Source organism: Diaphorina citri, unplaced genomic scaffold, assembly GCF_000475195.1.
Source record: "Diaphorina citri unplaced genomic scaffold, Diaci psyllid genome assembly version 1.1 scaffold455, whole genome shotgun sequence".
NCBI classification, from domain to species: Eukaryota; Metazoa; Arthropoda; class Insecta; order Hemiptera; family Psyllidae; genus Diaphorina; species Diaphorina citri.
In genome coordinates this window covers 93,471-112,050 of record NW_007377890.1, presented here as the reverse complement: position 1 = coordinate 112,050, position 18,580 = coordinate 93,471, and the positions used below count along the sequence as shown (strand labels likewise).

Genomic DNA, 18,580 nt, shown 5'->3' with positions numbered 1-18,580 from the left:
TGTGCATTGTATGAAGTACTGCCCTATTTTTCTCATGCTCTAAAGGTGTGTCCACAGTCCACACATAGTCCATTAATGAGATGAATCTTCATTGTTAAGCCAGTGGGGATGGTTCAGTTGATATCAACCTATGTCAATCCCTGGCTAGTCTACTATGTGTGGACACAGCTTAACAGACTCTTGAAATTGGCATAATAAGTTTTTTTTCCAAATTTATCTTGTTTTCTTGCTCACTTTCTCTTTGATCATTCTAGGTACACCTGTAGACAAAGCCAAGCAAGTCCAGTGTGACATGCTAATGGAAAAGCTCAAAAATAAAGCCTCTCAATACAAATCCTTTTTTGATATGGCCAAAGCTCTACGGATGACCATTCTGGTAAGTATAGAAGATTAATTGGGAGGGGGATACAAGTCAAGTGCCACCTAAACCTTATTAAGCAAATCAAAAGTTTCAATGGCTAATCAACTATCTTCATCAGCTTTGGTCCTGATTGCATTAATTTGGGATTGAAACAGATAGAATCTTTAAATTTCAAATTGACCATATGGGTAAATTATTTCCTACAGACCTAATTTTCAATTGTTTTTCAGGAGAAAAGATATGCCATTGACAATGTAGAAAGAAGTCAGCTGCAGAAATGTTTGGATCTGTTGCAACAATCTATCAAAGTGAACTCATTGCAGGCCATGGTTGAAAGATTAGAGAGTATTAGTAGACAACTGGGGTAAGAACGTTTCTAATTTTAATCACAAAGCACAACTGCCTACTCACCATCTTTGAACTTTATTTTTAAAAATATATTCAGTCAAAAATATCCTTATTAAAATCTTAGATACATAATTATTGCCTCTATAAAATTATGGCTTGACTCTTGTAAGTGTGTGCCTTTTGTTTATTTGTGTACTTAGGGGTTAGCACAATAAACTTCGGATCTTGAAAATAATAGAATACTGCTTATTTAGGTATACTGTCCGCATAGGACTGAAAAGTACCTTTACTCCAGCAGTAGGCTAATACTATTACTGTGGTCTAATTCTCAATTTACATTGAGGCTGGGACTGAACCTACGCCCTCCTGTTTACCAGGCGACCACTGCACCACTGAGAGAGGTTTGTTTGATGGTTTCATTCTCTGTCGAGTTAAATTTATCCAGATAATTCAATTAAAAGTTTTCGCGTTTCAATTCGTCTCGTTTCGCGTCCTTAATAAAATCTTATCTTTATGCTTTCAGGTGAAACCCAAATCCGAGAATTTGTTCGACGGCAACATTGTGTCCATAGACTTTCCCTCCTACTCCCCGCTTCACTCCGACAGTTTCCCTGCCTCCGACAGCCCCTTCGGTTCCTACGTAAGCAACAACAACGTCCCAGGTAAAAGCTCCGATTTATCCTTTGACGATGAGAAGAAACTTAAGAAGCGAAAGGTTTCTGACCCGCTGTGGCCGAAGAAAGATGAACTCATATTGGAGAGTTCAAGTAATGAGAGTACACCCCTAGGAACACCTAAGGAGATATCGGACATGAGGGAGAGTCTGGCTGGGGGTAGCTTAGGAGGGATGGAGTTCTCAAGTCTAGGAGATCTGGGTAGTCTGACCAGTGGAGACAAGGTGGGGGACTTTGATATGGATGAAGATGTCATGGAGGTCAATGACCTTGATGATGTTGAAGAGTTCCTCAAGTTGAGTGCCAAGAAAATAAAGAAGTCTAAAGATATAACCGGTCTGAAGTTGGATGATAAGCTCCAGCCTGCTGTCAGTATTTCTCCTCTACAATCCCCGTCCCAATCATTCAATATCTCCGGAGTCAACTTGGACCGACGGGTCGAAACTTGCTCGCCACATCAGTCATATTAATAAATAATTTAATAAATGAAATGAAAACTGTTTTGTCAAGGCTGCATAAGCCCATCGGCTGGAAAATGTCATTCTCATAGTGGATTTCACCAATGTTTTCACAGCCCCTAGAAGGCCTGTTAAGCTTACAGTTCCATTTAATTTGTTTTCAGCCACGTACAGCATTCGTTCAGTTGTTTTACCATTCTTATTTATTTTACCCTTCACAGGTCATGCCATGATGCTGACTTACTTTGTGTCCCCCTATGACCACATCTCACCATGGGTACAAGAACTCACGTAAGTTATGAAGTCACCCCTATTTTACCTTTGAGAGAGAAAATATTTATGTACAGATAGTTTTGATCAATTTGGTCTGAAAACTAAAATGTGGCCCATTACCTTTGAAAGAGAGAGAATGCATAGATGATAGATGCACAGGTACCTATATGATTAATTTGGACTGAAATTACTTTCAGGTCAAGAAGAATGTCTTCCTGAAAGACAAGAAATTGAGTTCAAGCTCCAGCGGTAATTCCTCACATTCAAGTCCGAAACTAAAACCTCCCACTGTAAAGATGAAACCTGACGTGTTGGAAGATTTAGATCCTAGTAAAGGCGACCCGAGTCAGATGAGGAAGAAAGGCTCTCTGTCTGCTGTGATAGACAAGCTAAAGTCTGCACAACATGGTGGGGAGCCTGGTAGTGGGGAGGGGGGGAAGGAGTCCTCCCAAGTGAAGAGTACCTCCATGTCAAGCAAGACAAGTGAGGGGAAAGTAACCAGTAGCGGCAAGTCAGAAGTTAGTAGTAAAATACCTGGCGAGTATCAAGTCAAACATAGTTCAGACGGAATGAAGATTACCATCAACAAAACCAAAACACTCACCAAGATAGCAAAACCTTCCTCCTCCTCTCCCAAGTTTACAGGACTGAAACCTGGCGTTATCAGTGGTCCTGCTTCTAAGAAGTCTTCTACTTTATCATCTAAACCTCCTACACTGAGTAGTTCTAGTGGGAGTAGCACTAGTACAGGAGGGTCTAGTAGTTCCAAGATATCAAGTAGTAGTGGTAGCAGCAGTAGTAGTGGTGTAACAGGAAGCAGTACATCCAGTAGCAGCTCCAAACTATCCTCTTCATCATCATCATCCTCTAGCTCAAAGTCTAGCTCTCCCAGCTTATCCACCAAGTCAAATTTCAAGACAAGTAGCAGTAGTTCCTCCAGTAGTTCAAGTTCTCTATCCAAGAGTAGTGGTAGTTCCGACCTGACGAAGCAGAGGGATAAGATGAAGCTCTCATCCAAATCATCTAGTGGTAGTAACTCTCCGTCTCTGTCTAGTTCAGATAAAAGTAAGAAGTCGAGTGAGGATTACAAGTCAAGTATACAGCTATCTTCACAACATGTAGTCGAAGGATTGGTGAAACAACTCGACACCAAGTTTCAAATCCCCAAACTATCGGCACGAAGTTCAGAGAGTAATCCTACTGGCAGCAGTACAGTGAGCACTTCCTCCAGTAGTACTGGTACCCTGAGTAGCAGTGACTCTAGCAGTAGTAAGAAACCAGACGCTAAACCTTCCTATCAAAGCTCCTCAGAGACAAAGTCCATCGATCCATTGCCTAGCAACAAGTTACCTGACTCGAGTAGCAAATACCCCGTTGTTCTTGCCAGTCCTCTCAAGTTTGAAGAGAAAATGATGGAACCTGTCAAGTCTTCTAGCCGCAGTCTTACCAGTAGTCCTGTACAATGTGCTAGTCCTACGAAATTCTCTTCCAAGTCTTGTGACGCCACAAGCTTTGATGAGAAACTCAACCCGAGTGCAACAAGTGATGCGTTGAAAAGTCTCAAGATGGATCTGCCTATAGGAGGAATATCCTTCTCAGACGCTGAGATTAAGAAACCTCTCCCCCTGAGTCTTGTGACGCCACAAGCTTTGATGAGAAACTCAACCCGAGTGCAACAAGTGATGCGTTGAAAAGTCTCAAGATGGATCTGCCTATCGGAGGGATATCCTTCTCAGACGCTGAGATCAAGAAACCTCTCCCCCTAGCCAATGCAAAACCTACAGACAAACCTGCCAAGGCCGGTACAACATCTCAGGAGGCTGCTGAGATGCTGTTGGATTTTTCCTCGGCCACTCAGGCTCTGCCAAGGCCGGTACAACATCTCAGGAGGCTGCTGAGATGCTGTTGGATTTTTCCTCGGCCACTCAGGCCACCAAGCCCCCCGACCCCGGGCCTGGCAAACTTATCAAGCAACCTCCTTCGCAGGTATCTCTACACATTGTCAAATCCCCCGTACCTTCTCCTTCTCCTAAGCTGGTCAACTCACCCTCCCCTGCCTGTATAGATGATGAACTAGTTGATGATAACCTAGTGGGTATTGGGAAATAGAGACAACCTGAACCTACTGCTACTAAGTGATCAAGCTACGTATCTAGCTACGCTATAATCATAGTTCCGAGACCAGTCAGGTCAACTCACCCTCCCCTGCCTGTATAGATGATGAACTAGTTGATGATAACCTAGTGGGTATTGGGAAATAGAGACAACCTGAACCTTCTGCTATAATCATAATTCCGAGACCAGTCGTAATATCAGAACCCCTCACATCTGATCCTGATAGTCACTAATCTAATGAAGCATCTACCTCCCTCTGTAGTAAAGTGCCTTTACTCGCCTGCTGAATAGGAGGGTGTAGGTTTCAGTTCTCGCTTGATGCTCGATACAAATATGTAATTATTTTAATTTATTCCATTTATTTCACACATTGGCTTTAATTAATTAATCTCGTACCTTTTTTTTTGTCGACCTCTGAAAGGTAGCGGAGATGGGAGAATCTTCTGATACAAAATATGTTCATTCAAGGTAGAAACACACTACCGTCACGTGACGTGATAGTAGTGTGGCTGTCCTGAACAATATTACCTACAATATTATGGGGAAAACTTTGAACTACATTTTCTGACTCCCCCAGAGTTCACGTGACGTGGAATAGGAGGGTGTAGGTTTCAGTTCTCGCTTGATGCTTGATACAAATATGTATTAATTTTAATTTATTCCGTTTATTTATTTCACACATTGGCTTTAATGAATTAATCTCGTACCTTTACTATCTACGTACAGTCGTACATCTAAAACCTACCTCGTCATCTTCGATCATTCCTTCACGAACTCCTTAGTATTGGTGTAAATGTAAATAAATCGAATTCATTGTATATTTATAGACCTATTTTCATGCTGTAATGTCGACCTCTGAAAGGTAGCGGAGATGGGAGGGGAGAATCTTCTGATACAAAATATGTTCACTCAAGGTAGAAACACACTACCGTCATGTCACGTCACGTCACGTGATAGTAGTGTGGCTGTCCTGAACAATATTACCTACAATATTATGGGGAAAACTTTGAACTACATTTTCTGACTCCCCAATGAGGTCACGTGACGTGATAGTAGTGTGGCTGTCCTGAACAATATTACCTACAATATTATGGGGAAAACTTTGAACTACATTTTCTGACTCCCCAATGAGGTCACGTGACGTGATGGTATTGTGGCTGTCCTGAACAATATTACCTACAATATTATGGGGAAAACTTTGAACTACATTTTCCGACTCCCCCAGAGTTTACTTGCGACAGTATGTAAAATGAAGTAAACAGATCTAAATGACATATTTGCAAACAAGCACACTTACAATTTATGGCTTTCTGGACATCAAGTTGGCACGTACCTTGTTTTGTACTGTACGTTTCGAGTTTAGAATTTAGATCCGAAACATCCAGTACAAAAACAAGGTACGTGCCAACTTCAACTCCAGAAAACCATAATAGACAGATAGGATTCGTTCTCGGAACGGCTGACTCTCCTATCTTCATTCCCTCTTCACTTTTGGGTCGACAAAACCTTAGCAATTACAGTGCCCTCTATCAAACCTCTTAAAAAAGTAATGGTATCTGGAGTGGTATATTTACCTTGCCTGGTGGACATACACACTCATCTTCATTCCCTTTTTATCTGAAAAACTGATGAAATTCTGTGTACGATTTCGGCCCGGAGCTATATACATTATATATAAATATATCGTGAATATTTATGTCAAAACATCGCATCTGACATCACTATGATGCTTGCCAAGGAGCCAAGTACACAGTATACAAAATGAAGTAAACAGATCTAAATGACATATTTGCAAACATTCACACTTACAATTTATGGCTTTCTGGACATCAAGTTGACACGTACCTTGTTTTGTACTGTACGTTTCGGGTTTAGAATTTAGATCCGAAATATCCAGTACAAAAACAAGGTACGTGCCAACTTCAACTCCAGAAAACCATAATAGACAGATAGGATTCGTTCTCGGAACGGCTGGCTCTCCTATCTTCATTCCCTCTTCACTTTCGGGTCGACAAATCCTTAGCAATTATTACAGTGCCCTCTATCAAACCTCTTTAAAAAAGTAATGGTATCTGGAGTGGTATATTTACCTTGTCTGGTGGACATACACACTCATCTTCATTCCCTCTTTACCTTCGGGACCTTAGCAGTTACAGTTCCCTCTATCAAACCTCTTTAAAAAGTAATGGTATCAGGAGTGAGATTGTTACCTTGCGTTGTGGACATATACATGCATCTCCATTCCCTCTTCACCTTCAGGACCTTAGATAGAGGAAACTAACTGCTACTAGTAGTAGTAGCAGTTAGACGTCTAATAAGGTACTTAATCGTAATTATTTAATACACAATAAATTCGACATTCAAATATTTGAAACCTTGAAAACATACCAGATTTCTTATCGTACTTTTTTTAGCACGCCATTTTTTCAAAAATGACCCTGATGGGTTTACCTTTCAGTTCTCTGCCACATGATGGAATTTATATTTTATTTATCCTTGTTTGTTCAACCCCAACTTGGATTATTATGCTGTCCTAAATAACCAAATTCTGGGAAAATCTTTGACGGTGAAAAAAGGGAAATTATCACCAACGGATGTGTCAATTCTGAAAATAGGATCAAATGACCCATGATGGAATTTATATTTTATTTATCCTTGTTTGTTCAACCCCGACTTGGATTATTATGCTGTCCTAAATAACCAAATTCTGGGAAAACTTTTGACGGTGAAAAAAGGGAAATTATCACCAACGGATGTGTCAATTCTGAAAATAGGATCAAATGACCTAAAACATTCAAGCGTCGCAAAATTTCCAAGAATTTTTCTCGTGAAAACGTCCGGAAAATCCGCAATGGTGACCTTTACGCGGAAAGATAAAAACCCACCCGTGCAACCTTCACATTTGTGACCTACATAATGCGTATCTGGATCATTTTTCTCCGAACTTGCTTCAAGATCGCGTCTATCTACGGACTTTCCGCCATTCGCCATTGACCCATTTTGTAGGGAAAAAAGAGCTCGCGAAAAAACCCATCTGCAAAAGGTCTCGTTATCTTTGTACGCCCGTGGTCAGACGGGGTCGGCGTTTTTCGTCAGCCTTTGAATCAATCCTGGGGGGATTGCTTTGGGCTGACAATTGGATACAAGAAAATTACGAGTGGATGCCCTTCACACTCGTCCTTTGCTATTTCTTTAGCAAGGGAAATTTCAGGCTATTCTTTCTGTTTAAAGTCCCCCAGCCTGATCACTGACATTTCGTTTTGGCAAAAAATTTACGAGTGGATGTCCGCACTCAACCTTTGCTATTTCTTTAGCAAGGAAAATTTCAGGCTGGTATCCTTTATGTTTAAAGTCCCCCAGCTAGATCACTGACATTTGTTTTTGGCTTCAATTTTTTTACGAGTGGATGTCCTTCGCACTCAACCTTTGCTATTTCTTTAGCAAGGATCCTGTGCCCATTGATGTTTTTAAAAACCGGAGCACGCAAAAAGATCTTGCTCAGAAGTGTGACTGATTCCAGCTCACACACAACTTTAACTGTTCGCTAATTTTTTCGAGTGCCATCTTGTATTAAATCTATTTATTTTAAACAAATATACTTATTTATTTTAATTAATTTCATTCCATTATAAATTAACTTATTCGTTTATTTAAATTATTTTTATTTTATAAATCTACATCAAGTCTACATTGAGAAAGATGAACGCTTTTCTCTTGCTCACCTATTTGGTTGTCGCAGCGTCGGCAACTTTCTTCGATTCAGAAGTTGAAGATTTCTATGATACTGGAACTGGAGAAGGAGAAAGTGGGAGGTAAGTTCTGTTACTCCTAGAGGTGTATCCACGGGCTTTGTCTCCCTATTTTTGAGCTCAAAAATCGACCCAAAATGCCCAAACTCAAGTGGGCCTTCTCGGAAATATTAAGCCAAATTTGGTGTTATAGCGCGTCTGCCTTGTAAGCGCTAGGTCGCGGGTCCTATTCCCGCCCGGGGTGAATTTTTTCCTGAACGGATATGGTTCGTTCTCGGAACGGCTGGCTTTCTCCTGTCCTGTGGACTAGGTTCTCATTTCTTGGTGTTGGTTTCAGCGAGGACATGTTATCCAGGATGATGTATGGGGACCCTGTGCCTGAGCCAGAATCAGAACCGGAACCTCATGGCTATCATAAGAAGAAAAGAGTGTAAGTATACCGATGACACCAAATATTCGCAAATCACGGGGTGTTCCGACTGTTCCCTGGTTAGACCAGAATTTTTTATTTGTCAAGGGAACCCCAAAACGGGTATAGGGTCGGCGTTAACCACGGAGAAAAAACACGTCGCGTCGTTAGGAAACCTTACGTCTCAAGATTTCGATTTTTTTTTTATTATTATTATTTAAAGGGCCATCTTCTTGGTGATCGAAACTTGCTCGCCACATCAGTCATATTAATAAATAATTTAATAAATGAAATGAAAACTGTTTTGTCAAGTCTGCATAAGCCCACCGGCTGGAAAATGTCATTCTCATAGTGGATTTCACCAATGTTTTCACAGCCCCTAGAAGGCCTGTTAAGCTAACAATTCCATTTGATTTGTTTGCAGACACGTACAGCATTCATTCAGCGAAGTTCACACATCTCACCATGGGTACAAGAACTCACGTAAGTTATGAAGTCACCCCTATTTTACCTTTGAGAGAGAAAATATTTATGTACAGATAGTTTTGATCAATTTGGTCTGAAAACTAAAATGTGGCCCATTACCTTTGAAAGAGAGAGAATGCATAGATGATAGATGCACAGGTACCTATATGATTAATTTGGACTGAAATTACTTTCAGGTCAAGAAGAATGTCTTCCTTTCCAAGCCCCGAAGAAGGCAGAAATCAGATGCAAGAAAAGCAAGTAAGTAGAAAAAGGTTCTGAAAACGTAAAGAGAAATAAAGTTAAAAAATAAATGTTGATTTCGTACTTATCGCAGATTTATACATTCTTAAAGATAATTTTAAGGTTCGTTCTCGGAACGAGAGAGAAAATATTTATGTACAGATAGTTTTGATCAATTTGGTCTGAAAACTAAAATGTGGCCCATTACCTTTGAAAGAGAGAGAATACATAGATGATAGATGCACAGGTATATGATTAATTTGGACTGAAATTACTTTCAGGTCAAGAAGAATGTCTTCCTTTCCAAGCCCCGAAGAAGGCAGAAATCAGATGCAAGAAAAGCAAGTAAGTAGAAAAAGGTTCTGAAAACGTAAAGAGAAATAAAGTTAAAAAATAAATGTTGATTTTGTACTTATCGCAGATTTATAAATACTTAAAGATAATTTTAAGGTTCGTTCTCGGAACGGCTGGCTTTCTCCTATCCTGTTTTCCTTCTCTCTTCGCTTTCAGGACGATAAGACCTTAACAGTTACAGTTCCCTCTATGTAACCTCTTTTTTAGGTCGACTTAGTTTAACCCAGTAAAAATTAACCACCAATATGTTTCCGATCAGATGCATTGTGACTTGCCTCCCGGATTATTCATTCCCTGATTCCTCCAGAACCATGATGGTCTCCTGCGTGGGAGGCAAATGGGTTGTCAAGGAAACGCAGTCCGAGATCATACCACATTGTGAACGTAAGTATGCAGGGTTCTTGTCCTATTGAAGAAAATATTTAGTGTAGTGCTTTATTTAGACTGTTGAATTAGGACATGTAGTGCCTTTATCTGAACAGTTTAATTTTGTACAACTTTATATAGAGGAAGAGAAAGGATACCACAATGAAGGATATAGTCTATAATCCAGACTCTAGAAGCTGCCCTAATTAAGGATCATCCTCCATTGTGGGTTATCGACATAAATATGTATATGCATGGTAAAAATAAAAAAAAAACTTATGATAAATAATTAATCAAAACTGGCGGCGCGGTCCAATAATAGCACGTTGAATATTCCAGTCCCTGATGGATCACTGATTGACGTTACGCATGATTAGTGTCCGAATAGGTGACCATCTGGCAATCGCTTTCTGCCGCCTTTTCCCGCCCCCACTCCGGCTGGGTGAGTTTAATGTGAGGAGGCTGATAGCTGCCGAACGAAGGTTTAGGCCCCGTTACTGAAGGGTCACTTTGATCACTTTTATGTTCCTTGTACTCAGTTTCTTATTTCTTCCCCCAACAGCTGTCTGTTCCCCTTGCCTCAATGGCGGTGTATGCACGGAGCCCAACATTTGCCTCTGTAAGCCCAACTTCTTCGGAAAATCATTGAGTTGGAGTGGGTAGGTGCAAATCTAACCTGAAATGAAAAATATATCAGAGGAAGACACATGTTCATGTGGGGCTGTACAATATTTGGCTCAGTTGTCCTGATCTTGAGACACCCTGTACACAACAAGATCTAATAGCAGCCAATGAAACCGCAATCAAAACTGCAACACACTAACGCATCATTTGACGTTATGGTTTTCCCGGACACAGAAAGTAAGCAAGTAAATTTAACATTTGACACAATTTTTATATGTTATCTCCCCTCAGGTCCTACCTACTCAGGACTACTATCAAGCCTGTCTATCAGACTATTACTCCTGTTCAGGACAGAACTGTGCGTGTAATGCCATCCAGTATTTCGTACAGGACTGTTCATTGCGGAACTCTACTTGGAAAACATCTTGGCGTGACGAAAACCTATGCCGTAAGTTCTGTAGAGTTTTAGACTTTTGGCGCTATTAGAAAACCGGTTAATCAAATTGTAGAAAGGTCGGGTTTCGAGGTTTTTGTATCTACATTTTCATTGTATTTTCACATCCGACCAAAAACGAAAAAAAGATGCTAAAATTTGAGGGGAATTGGGACGAAAGTTGAGATGAAAATGCCGATCAACATTGAAACTCTATTTCGTGTTAATATAAGCCGGGCAGCGCAGAGCTTCGAACTCTTGATGGCAGGTTAAATAAAAATAATGAGTTGTACATTGCAAGATTCTCTCGATTTCTGAATGTCATTACTATGAGATTTTGGAATAAAAGGGATAAGTAAGTTAGTCAATAAGCTCTAAACCTCTTTCACAGCTCTCAAATGTCCACCCACCAAAGTTTATTCGTCCTGTGTCCCCCATATCGAAGCATCCTGCGCCTCTGAAAGCCTTAATCTGGACTCCAACGACCCCTCCCAGCATTGCTCCGAAGGATGTACATGTCCTTCTGGTACTGTGGCACATAACAATACGTGTATTCCTAGAGCCTCATGTCCTTGTACCTTACGGGGCAAAGAATATGCCCCGGGCGAGAAGATTTGGAAAAACTGCAACACCTGGTACGTATTTTTTCTCGGTTAGGTGATCGTCACACCACTGAGGTTGGTAATAATTAATAAATATACTGCGTATAATTCCAGCTTCTGCACAGTTTCCTGCCTTGACGGATTCAAGTTCCCGGATGGTTCAGGGGTGACCAACATCATGTGCAAGAATGGACAGTGGACCCCCTCCAGACCTGAGTGGCATCAGGTACCCGCATGTCAAGGTATGTACACATTTAAGCCCAGCACACACGGTTAAAAACTGATTGACCAACATCATGTGCAAGAATGGACAGTGGACCCCCTCCAGACCTGAGTGGCATCAGGTACCCGCATGTCAAGGTATGTACACATTGAAGCCCAGCACACACGGTTAAAAACTGATGAAATTCTGTGTACGATTTCGGCCCGGAGCTATACCAGTACAAGCCATTGCAACGCGCTATGATTAGGGTACTCTAGGGTAGTTTTGCACTACCCTAAATCATAAAGTACCCTAATTGAACACACTATTTTCCTATTACTTTACATTAAAAACACTATTTTCCAATTACTTTACATTAAACCTACGTAAACACTATGGAATTATCTTGACAGGGATATTAGTCTGGGAACACTTAAGATATAGCTGGTAAAATATCTGAAGGCTCACAATGAAAGAAAAGATTAGTGGGTGGAAGACCTCTTTAGGAGAAGTCTGTCACTTAATAAAGCCTGAAACTTGACCTAATAGTCAATTCCTGCCAATCGCTAACAACCACAGCAACTTGTTTTTTCCACTCTTATCTTCAGACTCTTTGGGTTTAGCTTTTTTTCTGAAAAATTTATTTAAAACCCTTTTCTTCAAAAGATCTGCCCAATCGCACCTCTCTTATTCGACCATGTGTTTGCTTCTCAGGACTTTATCTCAATCCACGTCAGTGAAGCTTCCTGGAACAAAACCTCAGGTCTGTGTGGCCATATGGACGGCGATGCTACCAATGATCTAGCCGAGAGTAAGCACAACGTACTCGGATTCCTGGACAAATACAAGGTGTCCTCATTGCTCAGCGCTTGCTCGGAAAACGACCGTGCTGCCCCGGCTGAGGCCAAGGATGAAATAAAGAGCGCGGCTGACACTTTCTGTAAAGTTCTCCTGGACGACAGTAGATTTTCACAGTGTAGATCAGTACGTTTTTTTTTTTCTTTTTTTTTACAAAATGAGTGGGTGGCATTTTTTCCTCTAAATGGGGTTCGCAACGAACTAAAGGAAACGGAGAGACTGACGATGAAATAAAGAGCGCGGCTGACACTTTCTGTAAAGTTCTCCTGGACGACAGTAGATTTTCACAGTGTAGATCAGTAAGTTCTTTTTTTTACAAAATGAGTGGCATTTTTTTCTCTAAATGTGGTTCGCAACGAACTAAAGGAAACGGAGAGACTGACGAACTAAATACAAGATCATTGAGTTGGAGTGGGTAGGTGCAAATCTAACCTGAAGAAATGAAAAATATATCAGAGGAAGACGAAATAAAGAGCGCGGCTGACACTTTCTGTAAAGTTCTCCTGGACGACAGTAGATTTTCACAGTGTAGATCAGTAAGTTCTTTTTTTTTACAAAATGAGTGGCATTTTTTTCCTTTACATGTGGTTCGCATCAAACTAAAGGAAACGGAGAGACTGACGAACTAAATACAAGATCATTGAGTTGGAGTGGGTAGGTGCAAATCTAACCTGAAGAAATGAAAAATATATCAGAGGAAGACACACATGTTCATGTGGGGCTGTACAATATTTGGCTCAGTTGTCCTGATCTTGAGACACCCTGTACACAACAAGATCTAATAGCAGCCAAGAAACCGCAATCAAAACTGCAACACACTGGCGCATCATTTGACGTTTAAAATCATTGAGTTGGAGTGGGTAGGTGCAAATCTAACCTGAAATGAAAAATATATCAGAGGAAGACACATGTTCATGTGGGGCTGTATAATATTTGGCTCAGTTATTGGTCTGTCCTGATCTTGAAACACCCTGTACACAACAAGATCTAATAGCAGCCAATGAAACCGCAATCAAAACTGCAACACACTGACACATCATTTGACGTTAAAATTGGTTTTCCCGGACACGGAAAGTAAGTAAGTAAATTTAACATTTTGTTGGGGAATTGTTGACCTTATGATTAAGGAGCGCGGTAGAGCTTAACGTACGTTAGGGAAATGCTTGTCACCAATGTCGTTCCCCGCTTAACACACTGCGCTAAATTTTATGACTAGGACTCGAACCACCAGCTGTTCAGGACAGAACTGTGCGTGTAATGCCATCCAGTATTTCGTACAGGACTGTTCATTGCGGAACTCTACTTGGAAAACATCTTGGCGTGACGAAAACCTATGCCGTAAGTTCTGTAGAGTTTAGACTTTTGGCGCTATTAAAAAACAGGTTAAACAATGCAAAGCTTCCCCTACTCATTCCTCATGTCGCGTATATACGTTATGCTTCCTCGCTATTTATACAAGGTAAAGTCCCCAAAGCGCCAGCTTAGTAGCACGTCGGCCTTATCTGAAAGTGGGCCTCTGAGTGAAATGTTGCTATTTTTAATGAAAAATTCCAAGAATTAAAGAGTCTGTCTCTCATGTTAAGGGACATGTTTTAATTCATGGGTTTCCGTGGGTAAACACCATGGAATATGCCAATATGCTTTGGCAGTCAGGGTGTTGAAGTTGAAAATTCTTATCTCCTTGTTTGAATAAAAAAAAGTCCGATAATAAAATACTCGTTTACGTTATTTTGTTTATATTTCAGTGGAGTTGTCAGACTTAGTGGAAGTTTGGTGGGACGGAGAGACTAGGGTGTATGTGAAGGCACCACCTCAACTGTTCGGTCAAACCAAGGTAAGGTCTGCTAAAGTCGTATTTTCCTCTCAAAATTTCTCCTCTATTGGTGTGATAGCGCCTGTAGTAAACCATAGGAAAAAGAGGGAAAACGAGCTTCTAAAGAGGGAAAATGTCGAAAAGAATGTACAACTTACCTACCGTTTAACCTTGACTACAAATAAGAGGACAATTGAACATCGGGTTTAATGCAGTAGCGTCCTGAGGCTAATAGGGTAGCTGCTTTAATGGAGTAGCGCCCTGTGGCTTCATTACCAGAAGAAAAAGAAACGTTTTAGAAATGACCGAAAGTAGTAAAGGAGGCTCTTAAGGTAGAAACCTGGAAATACACTATTATCACGTCACTTGAGCTCACGGGGAGTCAAAATGATGCAGTCAAAGGTAGTTCAAAGTTTTCCCATAATATTGTAGGACACTAATGGATGATGATAGGGGACGCCTACAAGATCAAACTCAAATCCAACAAGGTGGTTACCATCAATAACGAAGAGGTCAATGCAAAGCTTCCCCTACTCATCCCTCATGTCGCGTATATACGTTATGCTTCCTCGCTATTTATACAAGGTAAAGTCCCCAAAGCGCCAGCTTAGTAGCGCGTCTGCCTTATCTGAAAGTGGGCCTCTGAGTGAAATGTTACTATTTTTTAATGAAAAATTCCAAGAATTAAAGAGTCTGTCTCTCATGTTAAGGGACATGTTTTAATTCATGGGTTTCTGTCGGTAAACACCATGGAATATGCCAATACGCTTCGGCAGTCAGGGTGTTGAAGTTGAAAATTCTTATCTTCTTGTTTGAATAAAAAAAAGTCCGATAATAAAATACTCGTTTACGTTTTTGTTTATATTTCAGTGGAGTTGTCAGACTTAGTGGAAGTTTGGTGGGACGGAGAGACTAGGGTGTATGTGAAGGCACCACCTCAACTGTTTGGTCAAACCAAGGTAAGGTCTGCTAAAGTCGTATTTTCCTCTCAAAATTTCTCCTCTATTGGTGTGATAGCGCCTGTACTAAACCATAGGAAAAAGAGGGAAAACGAGCTTCTAAAGAGGGGAAATGTCGAAAAGAATGTACAACTTACCTACCGTTTAACCTTGACTACAAATAAGAGGACAATTGAATATCGGGTTTAATGCAGTAGCGTCCTGAGGCCAATAGAGTAGCTGCTTTAATTGAGTAGCGCCCTGTGGCTTCATTACCAGAAGAAAAAGAAACCTTATAGAAATGACCGAAAGTAGTAAAGGAGGCTCTTAAGGTAGAAAACTAGAAATACACTATTATCACGTCACTTGAGCTCATGGGGAGTCAAAATGGTGTAGTTCAAAGTTTTCCCATAATATTGTAGGACACTAATGGATGATGATCCTAGTGTATTTCTACCTTGAGTAATGCTGTGATACACGAAAAAAATCGTGATTTTATTCTATAGTCACCCTACCAGCAGCAGGCGTTACTTTGCAGTGGAACGCCCAGGTATTATATGCTCCCAGTACAAGCCATTGCAACCCGCTATGATTAGGGTACTCTAGGGTAGTTTTGCACTACCCTAAATCATAATGTACTCTAATTAAACACACTATTTTCCAATTACTTTACATTAAAAACACTATTTTCCAATTACTTTACATTTAACCTAGGTACATAAACACTATGGAATTATCTTGACAGGGATATAAGTCTGGGAACACTTAAGATATAGCCTGGTAAAATAGTGGTATCCTTCGCTACCAAATGGCAAACCAATGAACTGTGCGACAACAGTCTGGTTGAGAATGAAAGTGGACATCCGTGTGATTCTAACGTGGAGAAGAAGCTGCTGGCTCAGCAGATGTGCAAGAACATTACGAGTAACCTGTTTGCAGGTGAGTAGGGGATGCGTGGAATGAGATTTATTGGTATCTACTTGTTCAGAAATCACATCAATGGAAAATTGCTATAAAAAAGAGCTGTCACAAATGAGCTATAGGGTTAGGTTAAGCACAAAAAGAAGCTTTCACAATTTAAGCAGTGACCAGTGTTATAAAAGGGTCAGGTTAAACACAAATAGGAGCTTTCTTTTCATTGTCGAAAGTTGAAAATGGCTACTTGTTCAGAAATCACATCAATGGAAAATTGCTATAAAAAAGAGCTGTCACAAATGAGCTATAGGGTTAGGTTAAGCACAAAAAGGAGCTTTCACAATTTAAGCACTGACCAGTGTTATTAAAGGGTCAGGTTAAACACAAATAGGAGCTTTCTTTTTCACTGTCGAAAGTTGAAAATGGTTTAACTTTTCTCGTTACTAGCGAATAATTTGTAAACGGTCATTCCTAGATACCTGATATGTACACCAATCGATTCCTCGTGAAAAGTTACATAGGAAAGACTCCTTGATAATCTTAAACACTCTAATGGGAACTATCGGTTTCCAAAAAAAAAACATGTTGAAATATTTAGAGATATCACAGAGAGGGATCAGAGAACCTTCCAACCTGAAATCAGAAGAGAGAATGAGCTCTGACAAAAAATCTAGGTATGAAGAAACCTCCCCTTGACCCCCTACTACCAAAAATTCTTCCAACCTGAAATCAGAAGAGAGAATGAGCTCTGACAAAAATCTAGGTATGAAGAAACCTCCCCTTGACCCCCTACTACCAAAAATGAAAGTAGGGGTTCAGGGGAAATGTAGGGGTTTTGAGGGGAGGTATCTCCTACATTTGGACCATAAGTTTGGAGATTCCTCTGTGGTTATTTAGATAGACGTTGCATTGTCTTCTTTTAAGTTATTTACCAGTTGGCGGTATCCGAGGATTTTTCGCGGTATCCGCGGTATGTTCGCGGTATCCGCGGTATGTTCGCGGTATCCGCGGTTTATTCGCGTTATCCGCGGATTTTTCGCATTATCCGCGGATTGTTCGCGGTATCCACGGTTTGTTCGCGTTATCCGCGGATTGTTCGCGGTATCCGCGGTTTATTCGCAGTATCCACGGTTTGTTCGTGGTATCCGCGGATTGGTCGCGGTATGCGCGGTTTGTTCGCGGTATCCGCGGTTTGTTTGCGGTATCCGCGGATTGTTCGCGGTATCCGCGGTTTATTCGCAGTATCCACGGTTTGTTCGCGGTATCCGCGGATTGGTCGCGGTATGGGCGGTTTGTTCGCGTTATCCGCGGATTTTTCGCGGTATCCGCGGTTTGTTCGCGGTATCCGCGTTTTGTTCGCGTTATCCGCGGATTTTTCGCGGTATCCGCGGATTTTTCGCGGTATCCGCGGATTTTTCGCGGTATCCGCGGTTCTTTCGCGGTATGCGCGGTTTGTTCGCGGTATGCGCGGTTTGTTCGCGTTATCCGCGGATTTTTCGCGGTATCCGCGGTTTGCGGTATCCGCGGATTGTTCGCAGTATCCGCGGTTTGTTCGCGGTATCCGCGTTTTGTTCGCGTTATCCGCGGATTTTTCGCGGTATCCGCGGCTCTTTCGCGGTATCCGAGGTTTGTTCGTATCCGCAGATTGTTCGCGGTACCCGATTTTGATAATTTTGATTATTATTATTTTTTTTTTTTATGGGATGCTACTCGTACACTGCCCTGGCAAAGCGTGACATCACTTCAAAGCGATTTGTATTCTATTCTACTTTAAGTGTGGTATTGCCTCTGATTCCCAGACTGTCACCTAGTGGTAGATCCCACGCCATACTATGAGGACTGTCTGTACGACCTGTGCTCCTGCTCGGGCACTCCCCTATCCCAGTGTTTCTGCCCCATAGTGGCCGCCTATGCTAAGGACTGTTCCCATCATGGTGTTCCCCTGGAGTGGCGTAGCACGGTGCGAGAATGTGGTAAGTAGCCGAATCATGAGAGTTACGAGTGAACCTGTAGTGTGGTATTGCCTCTGATTCCCAGACTGTCACCTAGTGGTAGATCCCACCCCATACTATGAGGACTGTCTGTACGACCTGTGCTCCTGCTCGGGCACTCCCCTAGCCCAGTGTTTCTGCCCCATTGTGGCCGCCTATGCTAAGGACTGTTCCCATCATGGTGTTCCCCTGGAGTGGCGTAGCACGGTGCGAGAATGTGGTAAGTATCCGAATCATGAGAGTTACGAGTTAACCTGTAGAGGATTTAATCATTCCCAGCTGGAGGAAATTACCTTTGTTTGTTATATTGAAAATTAAAATAATCCTGCCTGGTCAAAGCAGTAAGTGCTCTAGAAAGAAGAAGAAGAAAAAGAAACGATAGCTTTTTC

The 18,580-nt window shown here is 41.3% G+C and overlaps 3 protein-coding genes across 3 annotated transcripts in view; all 3 read left to right on the top strand.

Moving 5' to 3' along the window:
- The window catches only part of LOC103508990 (mediator of RNA polymerase II transcription subunit 1-like), a 13,141-nt gene extending 8,537 nt beyond the window's left edge, over nucleotides 1-4,604 (top strand). Inside the window, 7 exon segments of the mRNA XM_026823444.1 lie at nucleotides 255-376; nucleotides 592-690; nucleotides 1,233-1,820; nucleotides 2,312-3,743; nucleotides 3,881-3,912; nucleotides 3,984-4,302; nucleotides 4,422-4,604. Of these exon segments, the coding sequence (XP_026679245.1) occupies nucleotides 255-376; nucleotides 592-690; nucleotides 1,233-1,820; nucleotides 2,312-3,743; nucleotides 3,881-3,912; nucleotides 3,984-4,223 (2,513 nt within the window). The 3' untranslated portion in view covers nucleotides 4,224-4,302; nucleotides 4,422-4,604.
- A 3,130-nt stretch (nucleotides 4,605-7,734) lies between these two features.
- On the top strand, nucleotides 7,735-10,478 carry LOC113467330. Its single transcript, XM_026823443.1, has 6 exons — nucleotides 7,735-8,041; nucleotides 8,316-8,408; nucleotides 8,812-8,870; nucleotides 9,050-9,113; nucleotides 9,709-9,833; nucleotides 10,378-10,478. The coding sequence occupies exons 1-6, from the start codon at nucleotides 7,929-7,931 to the stop codon at nucleotides 10,476-10,478; spliced, it is 555 nt and encodes a 184-aa protein (XP_026679244.1). The 5' UTR covers nucleotides 7,735-7,928.
- A 176-nt stretch (nucleotides 10,479-10,654) lies between these two features.
- Nucleotides 10,655-18,580, top strand: part of LOC103508987 (hemocytin-like) — a 42,559-nt gene continuing 34,633 nt past the window's right edge. The window contains exons 1-9 of the mRNA XM_026823442.1: nucleotides 10,655-10,684; nucleotides 10,731-10,887; nucleotides 11,264-11,507; nucleotides 11,589-11,700; nucleotides 12,343-12,637; nucleotides 14,801-14,932; nucleotides 15,218-15,324; nucleotides 16,062-16,224; nucleotides 18,238-18,447. Coding sequence (XP_026679243.1) covers nucleotides 10,655-10,684; nucleotides 10,731-10,887; nucleotides 11,264-11,507; nucleotides 11,589-11,700; nucleotides 12,343-12,637; nucleotides 14,801-14,932; nucleotides 15,218-15,324; nucleotides 16,062-16,224; nucleotides 18,238-18,447 — 1,450 coding nt within the window. The remainder of the gene's footprint in view (nucleotides 10,685-10,730; nucleotides 10,888-11,263; nucleotides 11,508-11,588; nucleotides 11,701-12,342; nucleotides 12,638-14,800; nucleotides 14,933-15,217; nucleotides 15,325-16,061; nucleotides 16,225-18,237; nucleotides 18,448-18,580) is intronic.